Below are 19,515 nucleotides of genomic sequence, written 5' to 3'. Positions count from 1 at the left end.
TGTGTACATTTGGTGTACGAGGTCACCCTGACTCGGGAGTTGTAGTGGGGGTCCCAGGTTGACAATTCACTTTCCAGGTGCTGCCCTGCAGGCAGGAGGTCTCGGCTGGGGCACCTGGTGTCTGCCTCTCTGAGCTGACCTGAGTTGTCTTCCCTTCAGCCCTGGGTCTGTCCGAGGGTCCAGGCCAGAGTAAAGATCAGCTGTCTGGCTCTCAGTATGTAGATGTGGCCTCAGGGCCACAGGGTCATTGAAACCTTTAGCTGCCTCAACTGTGGCTGTGTTGTCCCTTCCCCAGCCTGGTTTCTGAAGAGGACATCTGTGAGCTGCTCAGAGTGTGGCTGTGTCTACCTGTGATGGTCTGGAGGGCAGCTATGTATTTAGGCAGGACTTTGTCAGTTGACAGGTAAAACCAAAACCCTAAACCCAGCCCTAACCTAAATTCTGGCTTTCTTGAGGAAAGGGATTTATTAGCTTATGGAACCGAGGAGGCCACATGGTGGACAGCTTCAGGCACACCTTGATCAAGGAAGGTCTCTCTCTCTCTCTCTCTCTCTCTCTCTCTCTCTCTCTCTCTCTCTCTCTTTCTTGTTTTCCTCTTCCTCTTGCTTTCTTCTTTCCTTAGTGGGTGGCTTCCTCCCCAGCCCTGCTTCTCCAGGAGTGTTCCCCGCAGTTCTAGTTGAGAAAGAGCCTGTCTTCCCACCAGTCCATTAAAAGTCTCAGGGCTGATTCTTATTGGCTTAGCTGTGGTCACATGCTTATCCTTGAACCAATCAGTGTCTGGGGATGGACTGGAATGATTGGCCAGGCTGTATGACTTGTTCTGTCCTGGAGATGGGGTGGGCTGGGCCACACCCAAAGCACATGAGGGAGCCTGGGGGCAGAGGGAGAGAAACCATCAGGGTCTCTGATCTTGCCTTGCCTGGGGCTTGCTTCCTGGTCAGCAGCGGGTGATCTTGGGCCACCTGTGCCCCCTCTCTGGGTCTCAGTACCTTCCTCTCCAACATGGAGTCTCAGGAAGATGAAACAAATGAGCTCTCTGCTTGGCTGGCAGTGAGTGCTCAGTGCACTTGTATTTATCAGATCCTTATTAAGTCCTGCTCAGGGAATACCTCTCAGTCACGGTGACATTTGAGCCGAGACCTGAGGACCCAGGTGCATCTGGGGGAAGATTGTTCTAGGCAGAGGGCACAGTATGTGCAAAGGCCCTGAGGAGGAGACCCACGTGGCAGAGCCGAGTGAGCATAGGAGTTAGAAGGACAGGGGGCAGTGAGGGCGGAATGGATGGAATTGATCACAGGTCGAATTTTGTACTTCATCTAGTGAGTACTTTGAAGCTGTACTGATTGCCATGGTGGTTAATTCTGAACATGTAACTGCTTCATTGAGACTCTGGAGCCAGGATGCCCAGATACATATCAAATGTTACCACATTATCAGCCTTGGTGGTTACTTACTGTCTGTGAACCTCAGTTTCTCCATCTGTAAAATGGGGAGGGTATCATTAAGAAGCCGTCCTGGAGATGAGGACTCAAGGGCACCTGGGGTATCTGGGACTTGACCCCAGGGGGTGGAGCCACAAGACAGGGAGAGAAGGAGCCCAGGGGGCGGTGCGGGGCGGGGGGGAGAGTGAGTAGGTGACTCCATGGGCAACTGGGGCTGGGTCCCTGCTGTGACTTCAGGGAGGCAGCGAAGAGCATGCATCTGAGAGTGGTCCCACCCCAGGATCAGGACTGTGGGCGCCCTGAGCTCAGATGGTTGGGGCTCTAGGGAACAGTGTAGAGCACATCGCCTCTGGGCTGAGGGTTGCCCTGTGGAGTGTCAACGCCACGGCTCACCTTCCTGCCTGCGTGCACCACACGTGGTGTCCCCAGAAAGCAGCGGAGGGGATAGAGGGACCGCTGGAGGGGCATGGGGGACGCGATGCATCCACTCAGATGGAAGGAGCGTTGGGGATTGAGGGAATGGATAGGCCTGGTCTGTTTCCTTGCTATTATCATCTTTAAGGCCGTTTTGTTCCTAGCGCCCAGGTTGGAGTGGGGGAGGTCGCTGGGTCTGGGGGTCTCTGGCCCGCGGCAGCCTCCACCCCCAGCCGGCTCCTCTCTGCTCCAGCGCAGGCGCCCACTGCTCACTTCCCACCCACCTAGGTGGTCCAGTACATCGGGGAGATCTGCCGCTACCTGCTGAAACAGCCGGTGAGCGAGGCAGAAGGGCGGCACCGCGTGCGCCTGGCGGTGGGCAACGGGTTGCGGCCAGCCATCTGGGAGGAGTTCACGGAGCGCTTCGGCGTGCGCCAGGTCGGCGAGTTCTACGGAGCCACCGAGTGCAACTGCAGCATCGCCAACATGGACGGGAAGGTGGGCGTGGGCGGGGCGGCCCGGCCCGGGCAGGTCTCGGGGTTCAGGGATCGCTGCTACCTATGCCTCGCCGGCCCCGTGTCCCCAAAGAACAGCCTGGAGTGTGGTGGGCAGTTCGGCCAGGGCACTCGGATGCTTTCTTCTGGCTTGTCCAGTCATGTGACCGTCGCCCCTGAGTTCAAATTCACAGCGTGACTGTGTTGTCCTGGGCAAGCACCTCAGCCTTTCTGAGCCTCAATTTGTAGCAGTGGAGGTGGCAGGGGAGAGCAGGGCTCTGGGGGGTCCAGGGCCAGAAATGGGGTGCTGATCTCCTCCTACTGGGCAAGTCACTCAGACTCCTTGGGTCTTCGTTTCCTTATCTGTAAATGGGGTTAACAACTTACTAGGTTTGTTCTAATCACCCAACATCATGAGCTCAGCACAGCACCCCTTCCCCGTGCAGTAGGCACTCTGCAAACAGATGCTTTTATGATTAATAATCATTATCTCCACTCTGCCCTCTCAGGACCCTCCTTCTCCCTTATTAAGCCCTTCCCATCCAAAGTCAGGAACAGAGAACGAGAAGAATAATACATCACCCTAGGGGGTAGGGGTTCTTTCTGTCTCTCGCTGCTGGGTCCCCAGCACCTGAGGACAAGGCACAGTCCCCACCACGCACATCTGTTGAATGGACGGTCCCAGAGCACACTCTGGCCGTACCAGCAGAGGTTGCCGCTCTAACAAATATACCCAACCGTGTGCAGCGGCAGAAACCCATTAGGCCTTTCTGCTCATAGAACTGAGCCAGGCAGGGTGACATGCAGTGGGCAGCGGGCAGAAGCTCTGCCAGTGTCCCTACATGGCTTCAGGATCACTTTGGCCATCCACTTCCTGCCAGCCTGGAAAGTTTTAAGGACCAGGAAGTGGCGGCCGGCTGGCAGGTCTCCTCACATGACTGCAAGGGAGGCTGGGAAGGTGGGAGAGGGGGGCACGATTCCTGGCAGGATGCTGCACTTAATACCCCCATCTTTCAGATCATCCAAGGTCACAGAGTTGGGTGACACTAGGGAGTGCTAATTCCAGGCCCTGGGGCAGGAGAGGCGAGGTGTGTGTGGGGGGGGGGGCGGGGAGGACACCGTGTCACCCCGGGGCTCCTCGTTGACTCGGCTGGCCGCATCCCAGGTCGGCTCCTGTGGCTTCAACAGCCGCATCCTGCCCAATGTGTACCCCATCCGACTGGTGAAGGTCAATGAGGACACCATGGAACTACTGCGGGATGCCCAGGGCCTCTGCATCCCATGCCAGGCCGGTGAGCAGGGTCCCGCCCAGTCCCCCGGGGAGCCGGGGCCCCCCGCCTCCTGCCCGCCCAGCACAGCCCGAGCGCCGCCTCCTCCCTAGGGGAGCCCGGCCTCCTCGTGGGCCAGATCAACCAGCAAGACCCTCTGCGTCGCTTCGATGGGTACATCAGCGAGAGTGCCACGAGCAGGAAGATCACCCACAGCGTCTTCCGCAAGGGTGACAGCGCCTACCTCTCAGGTGTGCAGACCCTGGGGGCTGGCCGTAGGGATGGCAGGTCGCCGTCTTACCTCCCCCTCTCCTCTCTGCCAGGTGACGTGCTGGTGATGGATGAGCTGGGCTATATGTACTTCCGGGACCGCAGCGGGGACACCTTCCGCTGGCGTGGGGAGAACGTCTCCACCACTGAGGTGGAGGGCGTGCTGAGTCGCCTGCTGGGCCAGACAGATGTGGCCGTGTACGGGGTGGCCGTGCCAGGCAAGCTGGGGGCTCTGGGGGTGGTTCTAGGGTCCTGGGAGCAGCCCCGGAGGAGCCCAGCCAGGAGGAGCTTGGAGGTACAGGTACCCCTGTAGGCAGGACCTAAAGCAGTGCACAACCTGGACCACTGCACCCGACAGGGTGGCGGCCTGGATCTGGAATCTCTCCTCATGCCTGATGTTGAGCCTCAGTTTCCTCATCCAGAAAATGGGCTCATGAAATCAGCCGTGGCTCAGGGCTGCAGGGAGTGCAGCAGGAGCTCCATAAAATGTTTGCTGCTTTGGCGAGCATTATTCCGGGTGGAAGGGACTGGAGGTCAGAAGCCAGGGGCCACCGTTGGAGGGTGGATCTGGTCCCATGGAGGGGCGAAGGGCGGTGGTCTCAGCCAAACCTCTGTCTCCAGGGGTGGAGGGCAAAGCAGGCATGGCGGCCATTGCGGACCCCCACGGACAGCTGAGCCCCAATGCCCTGTACCAGGAGCTGCAGAAGGTGCTGGCACCCTACGCACGGCCCATCTTCCTGCGCCTCCTGCCCCAGGTGGACACCACAGGTGCGGCCCCCTGTCTCTTCGTGTATCCATCTGTCTTTTAGTTCCTCAGTCATTTACTTATTTGTCCTAGTTCAGTCCCTGTGCCAGGTCCGACGTAATGGTTCATGGCCAGCCGGCACTGTGAGCCAAGCCCTTTTCTTGTTTTATTTACATACTTATTTCTTTCTGTTTCTCACTCGCACTCCCACTGGGTATCCTGCAGTATTGGGTGCATTTCTTTATATTCAGCATTTTTTCTGATGACTAGGAAATTTGAGCAAATCATCTCACACCTCTGAGGTTTCCTCTGCTGTAAATCACCCTTCGTATCTTTGACCCGTCTTTGTATTGCCTCATCGTTCTTTGTGATTTACGGAAATTTCCCGTAATAGTCTAGATGTTAATTCCATAGTGGTTTCAGACCTTCTACATCTCTTCTGTTTTGGAATCTCTTAACTCTGTCCATGGTGCCCTTTATTGAAAAGGAGCCTCTAATTTTGATACAAACTTAAACACCACCACCACTACCGCCTCTGCTTTTTCAATTTTGTGGTTTGTGCTTTTGGAAGGCAGCTATGCTCACCGCTCTGCCACCAATGCACACAGGTTTGTGCTTTTGAAGTTTCATTTGAAAAGAAAAAAAACCTTCCCAACTCTAGAGCACGCAGGGATTCTCCCTCCATTTTTTTCTACCAACCCTTACCCTGTCTTTCACAAAACCCTTCTTTAATAGTCTACCGCAGGGAGTGCAAACTTTTTCTTAAAGTCCCAGATGGTAAATATTTTCAGTTGTGGGCCACAGCCTCTGCAGCAATAATTCAGCTCTGCAGCTGTAGGGCAAAAGCAATAGTAAACAGTGTGTACGTGAATGGGCGTGGCCCACCTCGAATGGTGGGCCGAATCTGGCCCGTGGGGTGGGCCATGGGCCTATAAGTTGCTGACTCCTGACCTACTGTGTGACAGAGCCAGCCCTGTCACCTTCTTGGTCTTGTGGGGGGTCGGCACGTGACCAGGCAGGGGGTACACAGAGTTTCAGGCCATGATGAGGGTGGTCAGGGAGGCCTCCCTGGAGGAGAGGGCATGAAGCTGAGATCCAAAGGCCAGGGGGGAGTCAGGCAGGCAAAATGGGGAAGAATGTTCCTAGCAGAGGCCTCTTCAGAGGCCTGGAGGTGCAGGACAGGATGGCGAGTTGGGGGGGGTGGATTCCTGGAATCCCCCTGCCGAGTCCCCACCCCACCCCCACTTCCACCCCCACCCCCATCCCCACAGGCACCTTCAAGATTCAGAAGACGAGGCTGCAGCACGAGGGCTTCGACCCACGCCAGACCTCAGACCGGCTCTTCTTCCTGGACCTGAAGCAGGGCCACTACCTGCCTCTGGATCAGGGTGTCTACACCCGCATCTGTTCGGGCGCCTTCTCCCTCTGACGCTCTTCCTCGGCCCACCAGAGACTTTGCACCAGGCCCAGCAAGCGAGGGGGGCTTGAGCCAGACAGCCCTGCCCTGTCCTGGGGGCAGAGAAACTGGATCCCGGGAGGAGCCTGTATTTCCCGCCTTCACCCTCCTCCTCTCCCCCTCTGGTTGCCCGCTGCCTGTCTTCCACTCCTGTGTCTGTGTGTGTGTCTGTCTCTGCGCCCTGCTTCTCGGCCTCCCTCCTGTCCCTGACTGCCCTCACCTCTCTCCTCCATCTTTCCTCCCCTGCCCTCTTCCTGCCGAAAGTAGAACAGACATTTCCTGGGAGCTGGGGTCTGTGCGGAGGCCCAGCTGCCTTGGGGGCCTCCGCGGGTCCTCCCCACTGGGTGGTAAACCCGAGTGGGGCCTCTCCACCTCCCTCTCAGCTGTGCCTTAACAAGGCCCACCCAGCCCAGACCTCCCTAGGCTGCTAGATTCCTGGACGTTGTAGCACTGCATGAGCTCCAGGCAGGCCCTCCACTCTCCTTGCTGAACTGAGGAGCCGGGGGTGTCTGCCTGGCCAGCCCGGGAGTAGGGGGGCCTCGGCCAGGGGTGCAGGTCAACGGGAAATCTCTCCCCGGCCGGGCCAATTGGCTTTTGCACTTCCTATCCCTGGTGGGTCTCCCTTGCCTTGCCTGCCCTTCCTGATACCCCAGAAACTTCTGGAACTGACTGTGACCACTTGGATGTTTCCCCTGCCCAGATGTCCCTGTTCAGGCGTCTCCCCTGAAGATGGCTCTGGGTGGCTGCTCAGCCTACTGCTCAGATGCTCACCCTGGCAGAGGCCTCTTGGGGATCCTACCTGGTGTGGCTGCTGGAGGGACACACGGGAGTGGCAGCAGTGGGGTTGGGAGAAGCCTCCAGGCCAGGGGTGGCATCTGAGATGGCCTCTTGGGCCTCAGGCATTCCAGCCTATTGAATGTCCCGCTAGCCTTGCTAGTGACAGCTCGGACCCTGGGTTGGTGACATCCCGAGACAACCCTGCCAGGATGGCTCGGACATCCCCATCAGCTTCGTCGATGGCTCAGCCTGGACACCCACCGTTGGGGCCTGCCACCCAAACTGCCCCTCTGTCCCTGCCCCCGGCAGCACCGTCCCGCACCTAGAACAGCAAGGCCAGTAGCAGGTGACCCCATGCTGTTTTGCACGGGCCTTTCTAAGCACTGAGATTTTGTTTCCTAGCTGAATGTAAGAAATAAACCTGCAGAGTGTCTGGTGCCTGATGGGAACTCAGTCACTCACCGTTTGTCCCCACGTGGCCCAGAACCCTGTCAGTTTCAGGCCTCTCACCGGGGAACACACAGTCACCAGACATGAGCAAAACACGCTCAGCCTTTACTTACAGCTCCTGTTGCCTCTTCTCCAACCTGCAAGGCTTCAGGGGTCTGGGGATGGGGGGCGGGGGGGGGCACGTGGGTTAGTGTTCTCGCCACCTCCCTGCAGCCTCTGGGTCCTCCCCTAGCCCCGTGCTGACCTTGGTGGTCCCGGGAGAGGGACAGCCTATCTGCCTTGGGTTCCGGCAGGTGCACAGGATGGCCGGGGACAGAGGGTGTGTCCTGGCATGTCTGGCTGCCCCAGGAAGGGAGCCCCTCTGTGTGTGGGGTCAGCACGTAAGGCCATAGCTCTGGGCGAGAACCACTGAGCCTGCAAGGGTAGCTGCCTGAGATGGGATTTGAACCCAGGACATTGAGCTCCAGAGTTCATACTCTCAGCTCCCACCTTCAGCTGTCCCCCCTCCAGAATTATAATGTCTGTCTCATCTCCATTTCAAGGGACAGAGGAAGAAAGTCTTACGACAACGGAGCATTTGCTAGGAGGGAGCGCCCAGGGGGCGACCCTGGGGTTGGATGGGGGGTGGATGAGTCCTTGGCCAGCTCAAGGATGGATGAACCATTGATGTGTGGAGCTGGTCCTTGGCTGCCCACAGTGCAAAGAGGGGGATGTAAGGTATAGCCTCTGAGATGCCCAGTGAGGGTGGGAGAAGGATCTGGTGCTGGTGGGGATGGAGCTTCCCTGGTGTGCTGATAAGCAAGTGTATTCTGGGTAACATCCCTTCAGACATCCAACCACCTCCAAAGGTATCATCATGGTCCCCGTTGTACCGATGAGGAAACTGAAGGCACAGGGAGGGGAATGAACTCATTGTCAGGGCCTCTGGTGAGAAAGTGGCCCAGTGGGGACCTTTCTCATTGCAAAGCCTGTGACGCTAGTTGCAGCAGTGTAAGAAGTTCTCTCCAGACCAGCAAGAAAATAATCCTGATGTCTCTTAGGATCAGGGTCTGCGTTTGTTTGCTTTTTAAAATTAATTAATAGGGGACTTCCCTGGTGGCGTAATGGTTAAGAGTCTGCCTACCAATGCAGGCAACACGGGTTCAATCCCTGGTTCGGGAAGATCCCACATGCCGCAGAGCAACTAAGCCCGTGCGCCACAACTACTGAGCCTGCGCTCTAGAGCCCGTGCTCCGCAACAAGAGACGCCACCACAATGAGAAGCCTGTGCACCGCAATGAAGGGTAGCCACGGCTCACTGCAACTAGAGAAAGCCCGAGCGCAGCAACGAAGACCCAACGCAGCCAAAAATAAATAAATAAACTTATTAAAAATTATAAAATTAATAGATTTTACTTATTAGGGCAGTTTTAGGTTTACAGGAAGATGAGTGGAAAATACAGAGTTCCCATATACCCTCTCACCTCTGCGCCACTGCACTATAATTAACATCTGGCATTAGTGGGCTACATTTGTTACACTTGATGAGCTAATGTAGATACATTATTATTAAGCCAAGTCCGCAGTTTACATTAGGGTTCACTCTGTTATACATTCTGTGGGTTTCAACAATTGCATAAAGACATGCATCCACTGTTACAGTATCACAAAGAATAGTTTCTCTTGCCCTAAAATTCCCATGTTCCATCTCTTCATTCCTCCTACCCCAACCCCTGATCTTTTTACTGTCTCCACAGTTTTGCCTTTTCCAGAGTGTCATGGACTTGGAATCACACCATGTGTAACCTTTTCAGACTGGCTTCTCTCAGCAAGATGCATCTGATGTTCCTCTATGCCTTCTCGTGGCTTGATAGCTCTGTATTTTTTATACCAAATGAGAAGCTCTGTGACTTGCCCCCGGGACCCTCGGTAAATCAGGAAGAGAGCTAGGATTCGAAGGTGCTGTGCCCTGAGCCTCTCCTTTTTGGAGCGGCCCTGGAAGGATGTGCACAGAGGGGATGTCTTTATTTGCGATGTGGGAAGAAAAACGCCCCAGCCTGGCGTTGGCAAGTACACTGTGAGAGGCAGGGGCTGAGAAGTGCATGAAGGACCAGGAAGGAGCAGCAGCTGCCCGAGAGGGCACATGGAGGAGGAGAGTTGGGGGCCAAGAGCTTCCTGAGGACGGGCGGCTGCAGGCTGAATCCCTGCCCCACACCCCTTGAGGGTCTCCATCACTCTGGGGAAGATTCCAGGCTCTGGCTAGCGCTGTCATCCTGCAGGCTTTTTTCCTTGTACCACAGATGGTTGTTTCCAGCCTGTGTCTGGCCTCAGCGCCTTTGCTCCTGCTGTCTCATGTGCCTGAATCACTGGTTTATTTTTTAAGTGAGCTATTATTCATATACCATAAAATGCACCCTCTTAAAATGTGCAACTTAGGGCTTCCCCGGTGGCGCAGTGGTTAGGAGTCTGCCTGCCAATGCAGGGGACATAGGTTCGAGCCCTGGTCGGGGAGGATCCCACATGCCGCGGAGCAGCAGAGCCCATGCGCCGCAACTACTGAAGCCCGTGCTCCACAACTACTGAAGCCCGCGTGCCTGAAGCCCGTGCTCCACAACAGGAGAAGCCACCGCACCGAGAAGCCCGCGCACCGCAGCGAGGAGTAGCCCCCGCTGGCAGCAACTAGAGAAAGCCCACGCACAGCAACGAAGACCTAACGCTGCCAAAAATAAAAATAAGATGAAATAAATGAATTTAAAATATAATAAAAATAAAAAAACATTTAAAATGTGCAACTTAGTGGCTTCTAGTATATTCACCAGGTTATGCAGCCGTCCCCTCTGTCTAGTTCCAGAATATTTTCATCACCCCAAAAGGAGACCTCATGTCCCTTAGAAGTCACTCCCCGTTCCCCTTCCCCAGCCTCTGGCAAGTACTACTTTCTGTCTCTACGGATATGTTTTAGACATTCCATAGAAATGAAATCATATATGTGGCCTTTGGCGTCTCACTTATTTCACTCGATATGTTTTTAAGATTCATCCAAGTTGTAGCTCATTCCTTTTTATGGCCAAACAATATACCATTGCAAGGAGAGACCGCATTTTGTTTAACCATTCACCAGGTGATGGACACTGAGTTATTTCCACTTTTTGGCTATCGTGAGTAATGCTGCTGTGACCATTCACACAAATGTTTTTTGTGCGAACATGTCTTGAATTCTCTTGGGTATAAACGTAGGTGTGGAAGTGCTAGGTCACACGGTAACTATGTTTACAGGTCTTTGACCCATTTAAATTTTTGTATATGGCAGGAGGTATGGATCTGTACTCGTTTTCTACTGCTGCTGTAACAAATCACCACAAATTTAGTGGCTTAAAATAACGCCAATTATAGCTTTGAAGGTGAGAAGTCAGAAATGGATCTTACTTGACTAAAATCAAGGTTTGGCAGGGCTGCATTCCTTCTGGAGCTTCTGAGAGAATCCATTTCCTTGCCTTGGGCAGCATTTAGATACTGCCAATATCCTTGGCTCGTGGCCTCTTCCTCCATCTTCAAAGCCAGCAACAGTGGGTTGAGTCTTTTTCATGCTGTCAATTCTCTGGTCCTCCTTCTTTTATTTTTAGTGACCTCTGTGAGTACATTATGCTCATCCAGGTAATCTCTTTTAAGGACAGCTGATCAGCAACCTAATTCCATCTGCAAACTTAATTCCCCCCTGCCAAGTAACCTAACATATTCACAGGTTTTGGGAATTACAGTGTGGACACCTTAGGGGGGGGACCATCATTCTGCCTACTACAAGGTTCAACTTCATTCCTTTTTTTTTTTTTTAATTTTTTTTTTTCTTTTTTGCCTGCACCATGCAGCATGTGTGATCTTAGTTCCCCGACCAGGGATCGAACCCATGCCCACGCATTGGGAGCAGGGTCTTAACCACTGGACCGCCAGGAAGTCCCTCAACTTCATTTCTTTTGCATGTGACTGTCTAATTGTCACACCATTTGTTGAAAAGACTATTCTTTTCCCGTTGAATGGTTCTGGCACCCTTGTTGAAGATCCACTGACCAGAGACATACGGTTTGCTGTTGCTGTTTTTCATCTCAGTTCTATTCTATTGATATATATGTCTATCCTTATGTCAATACCACACTGTTTGGTTACCGTAGCTTGTAGTAAGTTTGAAATCAAGAAGTGTGAGTCCTCCAACTTAGTTCTTTTTCCAGATTGGTTGGCTATTCGGGGTCCTTGAATTTCCATGTGAATTTTGGAGTCAGCTTGTCAATATCTACAAAAAAGGCTCTCAGAATTTTGATAGGGATTGGCATTGTATCTATAGACCAACTGGGGGAGTGTTGCTATCTTAACAATATGAAATCTTCCAACCCATGAACATGGGATGTTTTTCCATTTACTTAGATCATCTTTCAACTTTTTTCAGCTAAATTTTATAGTTTTCAGTGTACAAGTCTTGCACCTCTTTTGCTAAATTTATTAAGCATTTTATTCTTGTTGATGCTACTGTAAATGAAATTGTTTTCTTGCTACTTCTTTTAAAGATGCACTACCTATGCAAATCTCATTGCACTTACTACACTCTCCTAAACTCTCTGCTTCTGAGACGTGGTCCAGCTGCCTTGACCCACCAGGCCTCCTGCCCCTTCCAGTCCTCCCTGCCCATGTTATTTCCTGAATATTCTATCTTATCAGCCAAGGCCCACTTGCCTCAGTCTGGGAGTTTCTCCAGGCAAGAGCCAAGGGTGGAGGACTCTCTGAGTCCTCAGCGAGACACAGAGGTCTCCAGAGAGAATATGCAGGAGAAACTCAACAAGTGTATTTTCAGCCCCTACACTGTGCCATAATTCAGGGGGCTTTGGAGGACTCGGTGAACATAACAAATATCCCCGTCCTCATCAAGTCTATATTTTAATTAAAGAGAGAGACGACAAATACCAGCAAGACAAACATAAGTTCAGGAATGCAAAGTCCACCAAAATGCGCCCTCCTCCAGGAAATCACCTCCCTCCACCCGACCCCAGGTCCCCCTCTTCCCGAGCCTGGAAGCTCCGAGCTCCCTTCTCTGGCCCCGCGCTGATACCGGGAGGTTGAGCGCAACTGCACCTGCTCCGCCTGCCGCAGCCCAGGAAAGAGTTCGATGATCGCGCAAAGAATCAATGAGCGCGGCCGGACCGGCTGCCCCACCCCGCCGGGATTTCACTCGTGGGACTGCGCATGTGCTACAAGCAGCCGCCCAAAGGCATCGAGGGTTGTGTACCAGGACCAGTCTTCGCGCAGGCGCACTGGCGGCTGCCGGGAGGGCTTCCGCCTCCCTGCTGCCGCCGTCGCCATGGCCTCGCCGGCCCCCGGCCTCATCTCGGTCTTCTCGAGCTCGCAAGAGCTGGGCGCATCGCTGGCACAACTGGTGGCGCAGCAGGCAGCGTGCTGCCTGGCGGGGGCCCGCGCCCGCTTCACGCTCGGCCTGTCAGGCGGCAGCCTCGTCTCGATGTTGGCCCGCGAGCTGCCCACCGCCGCTGCCCCCGCCGGGCCAGCCAGCCTCGCGCGCTGGACGCTGGGCTTCTGCGACGAGCGCCTTGTGCCCTTCGAGCACGCCGAGAGCACGTACGGCCTCTACCGGGTGAGAGCTACGGGGGCCGCCGGGGGTCACGTCGAGAGGGCCACACCCATTGCCTGAACCCGGCTACGGGGGTATTGCAGGGTCACACCGTGCCCTCTGCCTCTATCTGGACTGGATCTGGAAATGGTCTGCTGGGTGCCCTGAGGTCTGGGCTGCACCTCCACTGCCACCCGTGTGGAAAGTGGGGACCTTGAAGCCTCTCTTGATGGTTTATCCGGTAGCCAGGTAGAGGGAATGGCATGGGCAAAGGCGTGGAGGTGAAACAGAGTGGTCCATTCCAGGGACCTAGAGAAGGTCAGGCGCCGCAGGCTCGTAGCGTGCAAAGGCAGAGTTAGGGCAGAACCAGGTAGGAGGGATCTGGTGTGGAACCTGGGCCTCAGATTCCCCATCTGTAACCTGGACGTGTTCTCGGTGGTCTCCACACAGCTTGTGGCGCTGATGACTCCGTGACTGGTTATCTTTGGCCTGGGGCCCCAGACTCCTATAGAATCAGGGGACCCCCTGCCCGCCGTTTTACAAGCAGGAAAACTGAGGCTTGGAGGTTCTGTGATCTGAGCTGGGTGCCCACACCTCCCCCCCAGCCCCCTGCGCCTCAGTCAACTCTTCTTGCCATGGATGGAGGAGGAAAACCCACCCAGGGAAGTGTGGGAGGTGCAGGTTTTGCCAGAAGCCTCAGGTCGCTCAGGTCCTGGATGTGTTAAGTTCTCTTCACAAAGAAGCTTGAGGTGATGGGTTTTTGTTTGTTTTGGTAATAAGCAGGAAGGTTTACTGATTACCAAGCGCTTTATCCATCATCTCACGAAACCCCACAATAGCCTATGAGGCGGGGGCTGTTAGTACCTCCATTTCATAGACGGAGAAACTGAGGCCAGAAGAGGAGAGTCACCTAGTAACCAGTGAGGGAGCCGGGGTATGAACCTGCCTGGCCCAGCCCCCCAGATAGCACCTGGGACCCATAGCAGGGACAGGGGCCACCCTTAAGTCTGCTTTCCTGTGTGTCTTCCCCCAGAGCCTAATTTAAAAGTGGGCTCTTGTTTCTTTTTACTTTGCGTGACTTTGAAAGACTTTTAATTAGAAAAGCCGTACTTGCTCAAGTAACAGAATTCTAACAGAACAGTCAAAGAGAAAGTTGCACGGATATTCAATGCGTGTCCATGTATCCAGCACTAGGGACAGGTCCCTCGCAGGGCTCATTGTGGGGCAAGGGGTACCAACACACGGCAATAAATAAGGGAAATCCACTCCGAGCCATAACGTAATGCAGTTTGGACAAAAGATAATAGTGTAAGATGATAGAAAGTGCCAGGGAAGAGGGGGGAGCATCTTTCAGCCAGGATGGTGGGCACTGGGGGGCTCTGAGGAGGTGACGTTTGGGCTGTGACCAGAAGGTGTGAGGAGCCCGCCACTGGTGAGCTGGGGCAGAGGGTAGAGTAGAGGCAAAAGCTGTGCGGTGGGAACAAACGTGGGGCGAGGATCTGCTTCTGCCAGTTCCCCCGTGAGGGGAATCATATTAGTTCCCTGGGCCTGCCATAACAAAGTACCACCAAATGGGTAGCTTAAAACAACAGGTGTTGATTCACAGTTCTAGAGGCCAGAAGTCCAAAATCAAGGTGTTTTCAGCAGAGCTGTGCTCCCTCCAAAGGCTCTAGGGGAGGAGGCCTCCTTGCCTCTTGCAGTTTCTGGTGGCTCCAGGCGTTTCTTGACTTGTGGCTGCATCACTCCAACCTCTACCTCTGCTTCTACGTCATCTTCTCCTCTGATTTTCTCTTTGTGTCCTCCCCTTATAAGGACACCAGTCATTGGATTTAGGGCCCATCCTAATGCACTGACTTCATCTTAACTAATGACAACTGCAAAGACCCTCTTTCTAAATAACTGAGGTTCTGGGTAGACATGAATTTGGGGGGCCACTACGCAACCTGGTACAGGGATGCAGAGGTATTCCTCTCCATGAGGATGGACCCCGGGCACCTTGGGGCTCTCTAAGCATGAATGGCTCACCCTGTTCTATGGGCCTTCTGCTGTCCAGGCTGGGAGGATTAGCTGGGGCCACCTTCCCGGGGATGGTTCCTCAGCACCTACAAAGTGTTTAGAGAGAGCCCACCCGATCAACCAGCAGTTCCACTTCCAGGAACCTGCCCAACCGATGCCCAGCCTTGGGCTCCCTGGAAGCCCAAACTGAGGAGGAGGGAATGACTCTGACCCTGTGGGGGAGGGCAGCTAAGGAGGGGACTCAGGTGACAGAAATGGGGCACCCGTACTCCATCCGGCTTTGCTCAGTACAATCCCCAAGGGTGTGTATAGATGGGGACCTTGGACAAAGCAGGTCTTTCCAACGATGGATCTGATCGTGCCCCTCCCCAGCTCACACACCCTCCTTGGCTCCCCATTACCCTCAACACAGAGCCCACACTCAGACGAGCATTCAGGGGGGTCAGCACCATAAGGTCTGGCGGGTTTATCCCATGTCCCTGCCGCCTTCCCCCACTGCTCCAAAAACTATATTGTTTACCTGCTTTTACTCTGTGGTTCAGCTCAGCATTGCCTCGGCTGAGCTAGTCCCTGTCTGAAAGGAGGCACCGAGGTGGGGGTTGCCAGCATCCATCCCAGAGCAGATCCAAGGCCCTGGGGCTCATCTCCATGGGAGAGGGCTAGAGCCCTCTGCCTTGCGGGAGGCCTGATTCCAGGTGCTTCTGCATTAAACCCACGGATCCTAGGTTGGGGTGCCTGCTATGTGCTGGGCACGCTCACTCCGTAGTGGCAGCCCAGAAGACGAATCAGTGCTTTTCATAATTATATGTCATGCCACCAGGCAGCACTACGGGGGAGGTGCAGGCAGGGGTGGCTGCTCAGACGAGGCAGCTTGAGGGATGTGTAAGAGTTTCCCAGGCAGGGTGAGCAGCCGGTGTACCCACTGAGGCAGGAAGGCCAGCAGGGCCTCGTGGAGGGCAGAGAGGGGCTAGGTTTTATCCTGAAGGCCAATGGACCCTGGGGGTTTGTCTGTTTGTTTGTTTACTTTTATTGGAGTATAATTGCTTTACAGTGTTGTGTTAGTTTCCGCTGTACAGCATAGTGAATCAGCTATAAGTACACATATATCCCCTCTTGTTTAGATTTCCTTCCCATTTAGGTCACCACAGAGCACTGAGTTCCCTGTGCTATACAGTAGGTTCTCATTAGTTATCTATTTTATACATAGTAGCATATATGTGTCAATCCCAATCTCCCAATTCATCCCACACCCCCCTTTCCCCACCCTGGGGATTTAGAAACAGGGCTGTGGTGTGGCCAAACAGGTGCAGGCTGGAGCCAGGAGGCCCCCAAGCACCATGGACTTGAAAGACCTCTGGTGGAATGCCACTGGGAGCCTCACTCACACGGGAAGTGGGTATAATGACAGTCATGTCCTCACCTGGAGGATCCAGGTAGTCATAGGTGCAAGTCCCATGCCACCACAAACTGTGTGTTTCTGTTGGTGACACTGTGCCTCCGTCTGCTTCAGACCCACCTGCTCTCCAGGCTGCCGATCCCCGACAGCCAGGTGATCACCGTTAACCCCGAGTTGCCCGTGGAGGAGGCAGCTGAGGACTATGCCAAGAAGCTGAGACAGGTGAGTCCCTCGGAGTAGCTGCAGCAAGACCTCATCCATCCGATGGCCTCTCCCGGAGTGCCGGAGCTGCCCTGCTGGGGGCACTGTGCGCTCAGCACTGGCAGAAATTCTCCCTGGGGGCAGTCAGCAGACCCAGCCTCACCCTGCAGAGCCCCCTTTGAGCATCCCCCCTCTGAGAGGCCACAGCCCTGCCCTGGGGGACCCCAAAGGTGGCCTGGTCTCTGACACCCTGGTAGTGGGCCTGGGTCTTCAAATCTTGGGGACAGTTTTATACCCACACTGTCAGCCAGGTGGACAGTGAAATGTGGAACCTTGTAGATTAGAGTTCCTTTTTTTGCAGGTGAGGCTGAGCATTTCTCACTGGGTTACAGTGACCTGTTTTTCTGACAACTGTTTCTTTGTGTCCCCTGTGCCCTTCCCTCACAACTTCTTGGGACTGTCTTCTTTCCTCACCCAGGCATTCCAAGGGGACTCCATCCCGGTTTTCGACCTGCTGATTCTGGGTGTGGGTCCCGATGGCCACACCTGCTCACTCTTCCCAGACCACCCCCTCCTGCAGGTGAGCACACCCACGAAGGCCCTGCTTATGTCTGAGCCCCAGCCTCTGCCATCTGGGGCTTCCAGAGCACTGGAAGGTGCCTACAGCATGGTGTGAGTCAGCCTCTGCCAACAGGCATGCCCTCTGGGCTTGACCCTTCTGAGCCTCAGTTCACCCATCTTAAAACAGGAACCTTAAATCAAGTACCACAGGATTAGTAGGGCGGGATGGAACGATGGATGGACAGTGCTTGGCATGTGTGAGTACTCAAGAGGTCAAGTGACATTGTCCTCCTGTCTCTACCTTGGGCCTCCCTCCCCAGGAGCGGGAGAAGATTGTGGCTCCCATCAGCGACTCCCCGAAGCCACCTCCGCAGCGCGTGACCCTCACACTTCCTGTGCTGAATGCAGCTCGAACTATCATCTTTGTGGCAACTGGAGAAGGCAAGGCAGCTGTTCTGAAGGTAACAGCTGAGGGCCCCCTTCCCAAGAAAGTTGTAGGCATAGAATATGGCCCTAGACACTACAGTGCTGAAAGCACCAGATCCCGGGATATTTCAGTAATTCTTGGGTTGAAGGGGAGATGAAAACTGCAAATACAGGCTAGTTAGGAGTTAACAATTATGAAATGAAATGGATGAGATGAGGCCAAAACTGCTCAGAGGTAAATTCGTAGCACTTAATGCATATACATATATAGTTAATTGTCAAATAGAAGACAATTGAAATAAAGAAACCAAGCACTTTAGAAAGCTGCTTTTGCCCTGTAACAGCAGAGCTGAGTAGTTGCAACAGAGACAGGATGTGATCTGCAGAGCCGAAATAGTGACTCTCTGGTCTTTGTAGAAGAGGTGTGCTGACCCCCATATTAAACAGTCACATGATAAAAAGGAAGAGACCCCATCCCTCCTGATTGCTTGAAGCTAGGACATCCGGGATGGGCGATATCACCTCTTGAGGGTAGGAGAGGTCCAAGGGTTCTGGGGTGTGGGCAGGGCCCCACGCTCCTGCCCTCTCCACACAGCGCATTTTGGAGGACAAGGAGGAAAACCCGCTCCCCGCCGCCCTGGTCCAGCCCCGCACTGGGAAACTTTGCTGGTTTCTGGACGAGGCAGCAGCCCGACTCCTGACCGTGCCCTTCGAGAAGCATTCCACTTTGTAACTGGTGCCGAGATGCTACAGCTGGGACCACGCACAGCCCGAGTGGGCCGGGATCTTCCCAGTCTGGCCCCCGCTGCCAGCCCACTCCAGGCTTCATTTTAGAAAAGCCGAGTGGTGCCGCTGGAAGCCGATAGGGTCTGGCCACCAGCCCTGCCCAGGGGCTCAGCCCATGGGCCATGGCTCTGGGTGACTCAGTTATTAAAAGGAACATCTCTTTGAAGTCTCCGCTGTCTCGTGGTCCTTGGTGGGCAGTGGGACTGTTGGTCCCCGGGTGGAGGGCCTGACCTGCAGCCCTCATCCCAGCGCGTGGAGGGCAGGGAAGGGCCCCCTGGATGAGTGTCCTGGGGCTGCCATAGCAGAGTACCACAAACCAGGTGGCTTCGAACAACTGAAATTTATTGTCTCACCGTTCATGAGGCCAGGAGTCTAAAATCAAGGTGTCAGGAAGGTTACATCCTTCTGGAGGCTCTGCAGGAGAATCTATCCCAGGTCTCTCTCCTGGTAGCTGCAGGCAATTCTTGGTCTTCCTTAGCTTGTAGACACATCACTCATCTCTGCCTCTGTTGTCACATGGCCTTCTCTTTGTGTGTTTCTCTGTGTCCTGTCCTCCTTTTTTATTTTTGTCTGTTTTTTTGTTTGTTTTCTTGGCCATGCCACTCGACTTGCAGGATCTCAGTTCCCAGAGCAGGGACTGAACCCGGGCCACAGCAGTGGAAGCCCAGAATCCTAACCACCAGGCCACCAGGGAACTCCCTCTTGTCCTCTTCTTTTTTTTTTATAGATAAGATTTTTTAAAATATTTATTTTATTTATTATCATTTATTTTTGGCTGCATTAGGTCTTCGTTGCCGCGCATGGGCTTTCTCTAGTTGTGGCGGGCGGGGCCTACTCTTTGTTGGGGTGCGTGGGCTTCTCATTGCAGTGGCTTCTCTTTTTGCGGAGCATGGGCTCTAGGCGTGCAGGCTTCAGTAGTTGTGGTGCGCAGGCTCAGTAGTTGTGGCTTGCGGGCTTAGTTACTCTGCGGCATGTGGGATCTTCCTGGACCAGGGCTCGAACCCGTGTCCCCCTGCACTGGCAGGCGGATTCTTAACCACTGCGCCACCAGGGAAGCCCTCCCTCCTGTCCTCTTCTAATAAGGACACCTGTCATTGGATATAGGACCACCCTAAATCCAGGCTGAGCTCATCTCAAGATCCGTAACTCATTTTGTCTGTAAAGATGTCTATTCCAAATAAGATTACATTCTGAGGTTCCAGGGGTTAGGATGTGGACATATGCTT

General features: G+C 54.2%; 2 protein-coding genes across 9 annotated transcripts in view; both read left to right on the top strand.

Moving 5' to 3' along the window:
* The window catches only part of SLC27A1 (solute carrier family 27 member 1), a 31,975-nt gene extending 24,530 nt beyond the window's left edge, over window positions 1-7,445 (top strand). For 7 of the 8 annotated variants that reach the window (XM_029216729.1, XM_029216724.1, XM_029216725.1 and 4 more), the window contains 5 exons: window positions 2,145-2,354; window positions 3,516-3,642; window positions 3,732-4,106; window positions 4,510-4,656; window positions 5,905-7,445. In XM_029216729.1, coding sequence (XP_029072562.1) covers window positions 2,145-2,354; window positions 3,516-3,642; window positions 3,732-4,106; window positions 4,510-4,656; window positions 5,905-6,062 — 1,017 coding nt within the window. In that variant the 3' untranslated portion in view covers window positions 6,063-7,445. The remainder of the gene's footprint in view (window positions 1-2,144; window positions 2,355-3,515; window positions 3,643-3,731; window positions 4,107-4,509; window positions 4,657-5,904) is intronic. The other variant, XM_029216730.1, reaches the window with a different exon arrangement.
* A 4,767-nt stretch (window positions 7,446-12,212) lies between these two features.
* PGLS (6-phosphogluconolactonase) lies at window positions 12,213-18,457 on the top strand. Its single transcript, XM_029219177.1, has 5 exons — window positions 12,213-12,927; window positions 16,430-16,537; window positions 16,995-17,096; window positions 17,398-17,538; window positions 18,099-18,457. Exons 1-5 carry the CDS (start codon window positions 12,448-12,450, stop codon window positions 18,234-18,236), a joined length of 969 nt encoding a protein of 322 aa, XP_029075010.1. The 5' UTR covers window positions 12,213-12,447; the 3' UTR covers window positions 18,237-18,457.
* The last annotated feature ends 1,058 nt before the right edge of the window (window positions 18,458-19,515 follow it).

This window comes from Monodon monoceros, unplaced genomic scaffold (genome assembly GCF_005190385.1).
Source record: "Monodon monoceros isolate NGI ecotype Baffin Bay Population unplaced genomic scaffold, NGI_Narwhal_1 Super_Scaffold_12, whole genome shotgun sequence".
In the NCBI taxonomy this organism is placed as follows: domain Eukaryota; kingdom Metazoa; phylum Chordata; class Mammalia; order Artiodactyla; family Monodontidae; genus Monodon; species Monodon monoceros.
Note: the sequence above shows the minus strand (reverse complement) of the source record. Positions and strands in the feature narration are given on the sequence as shown.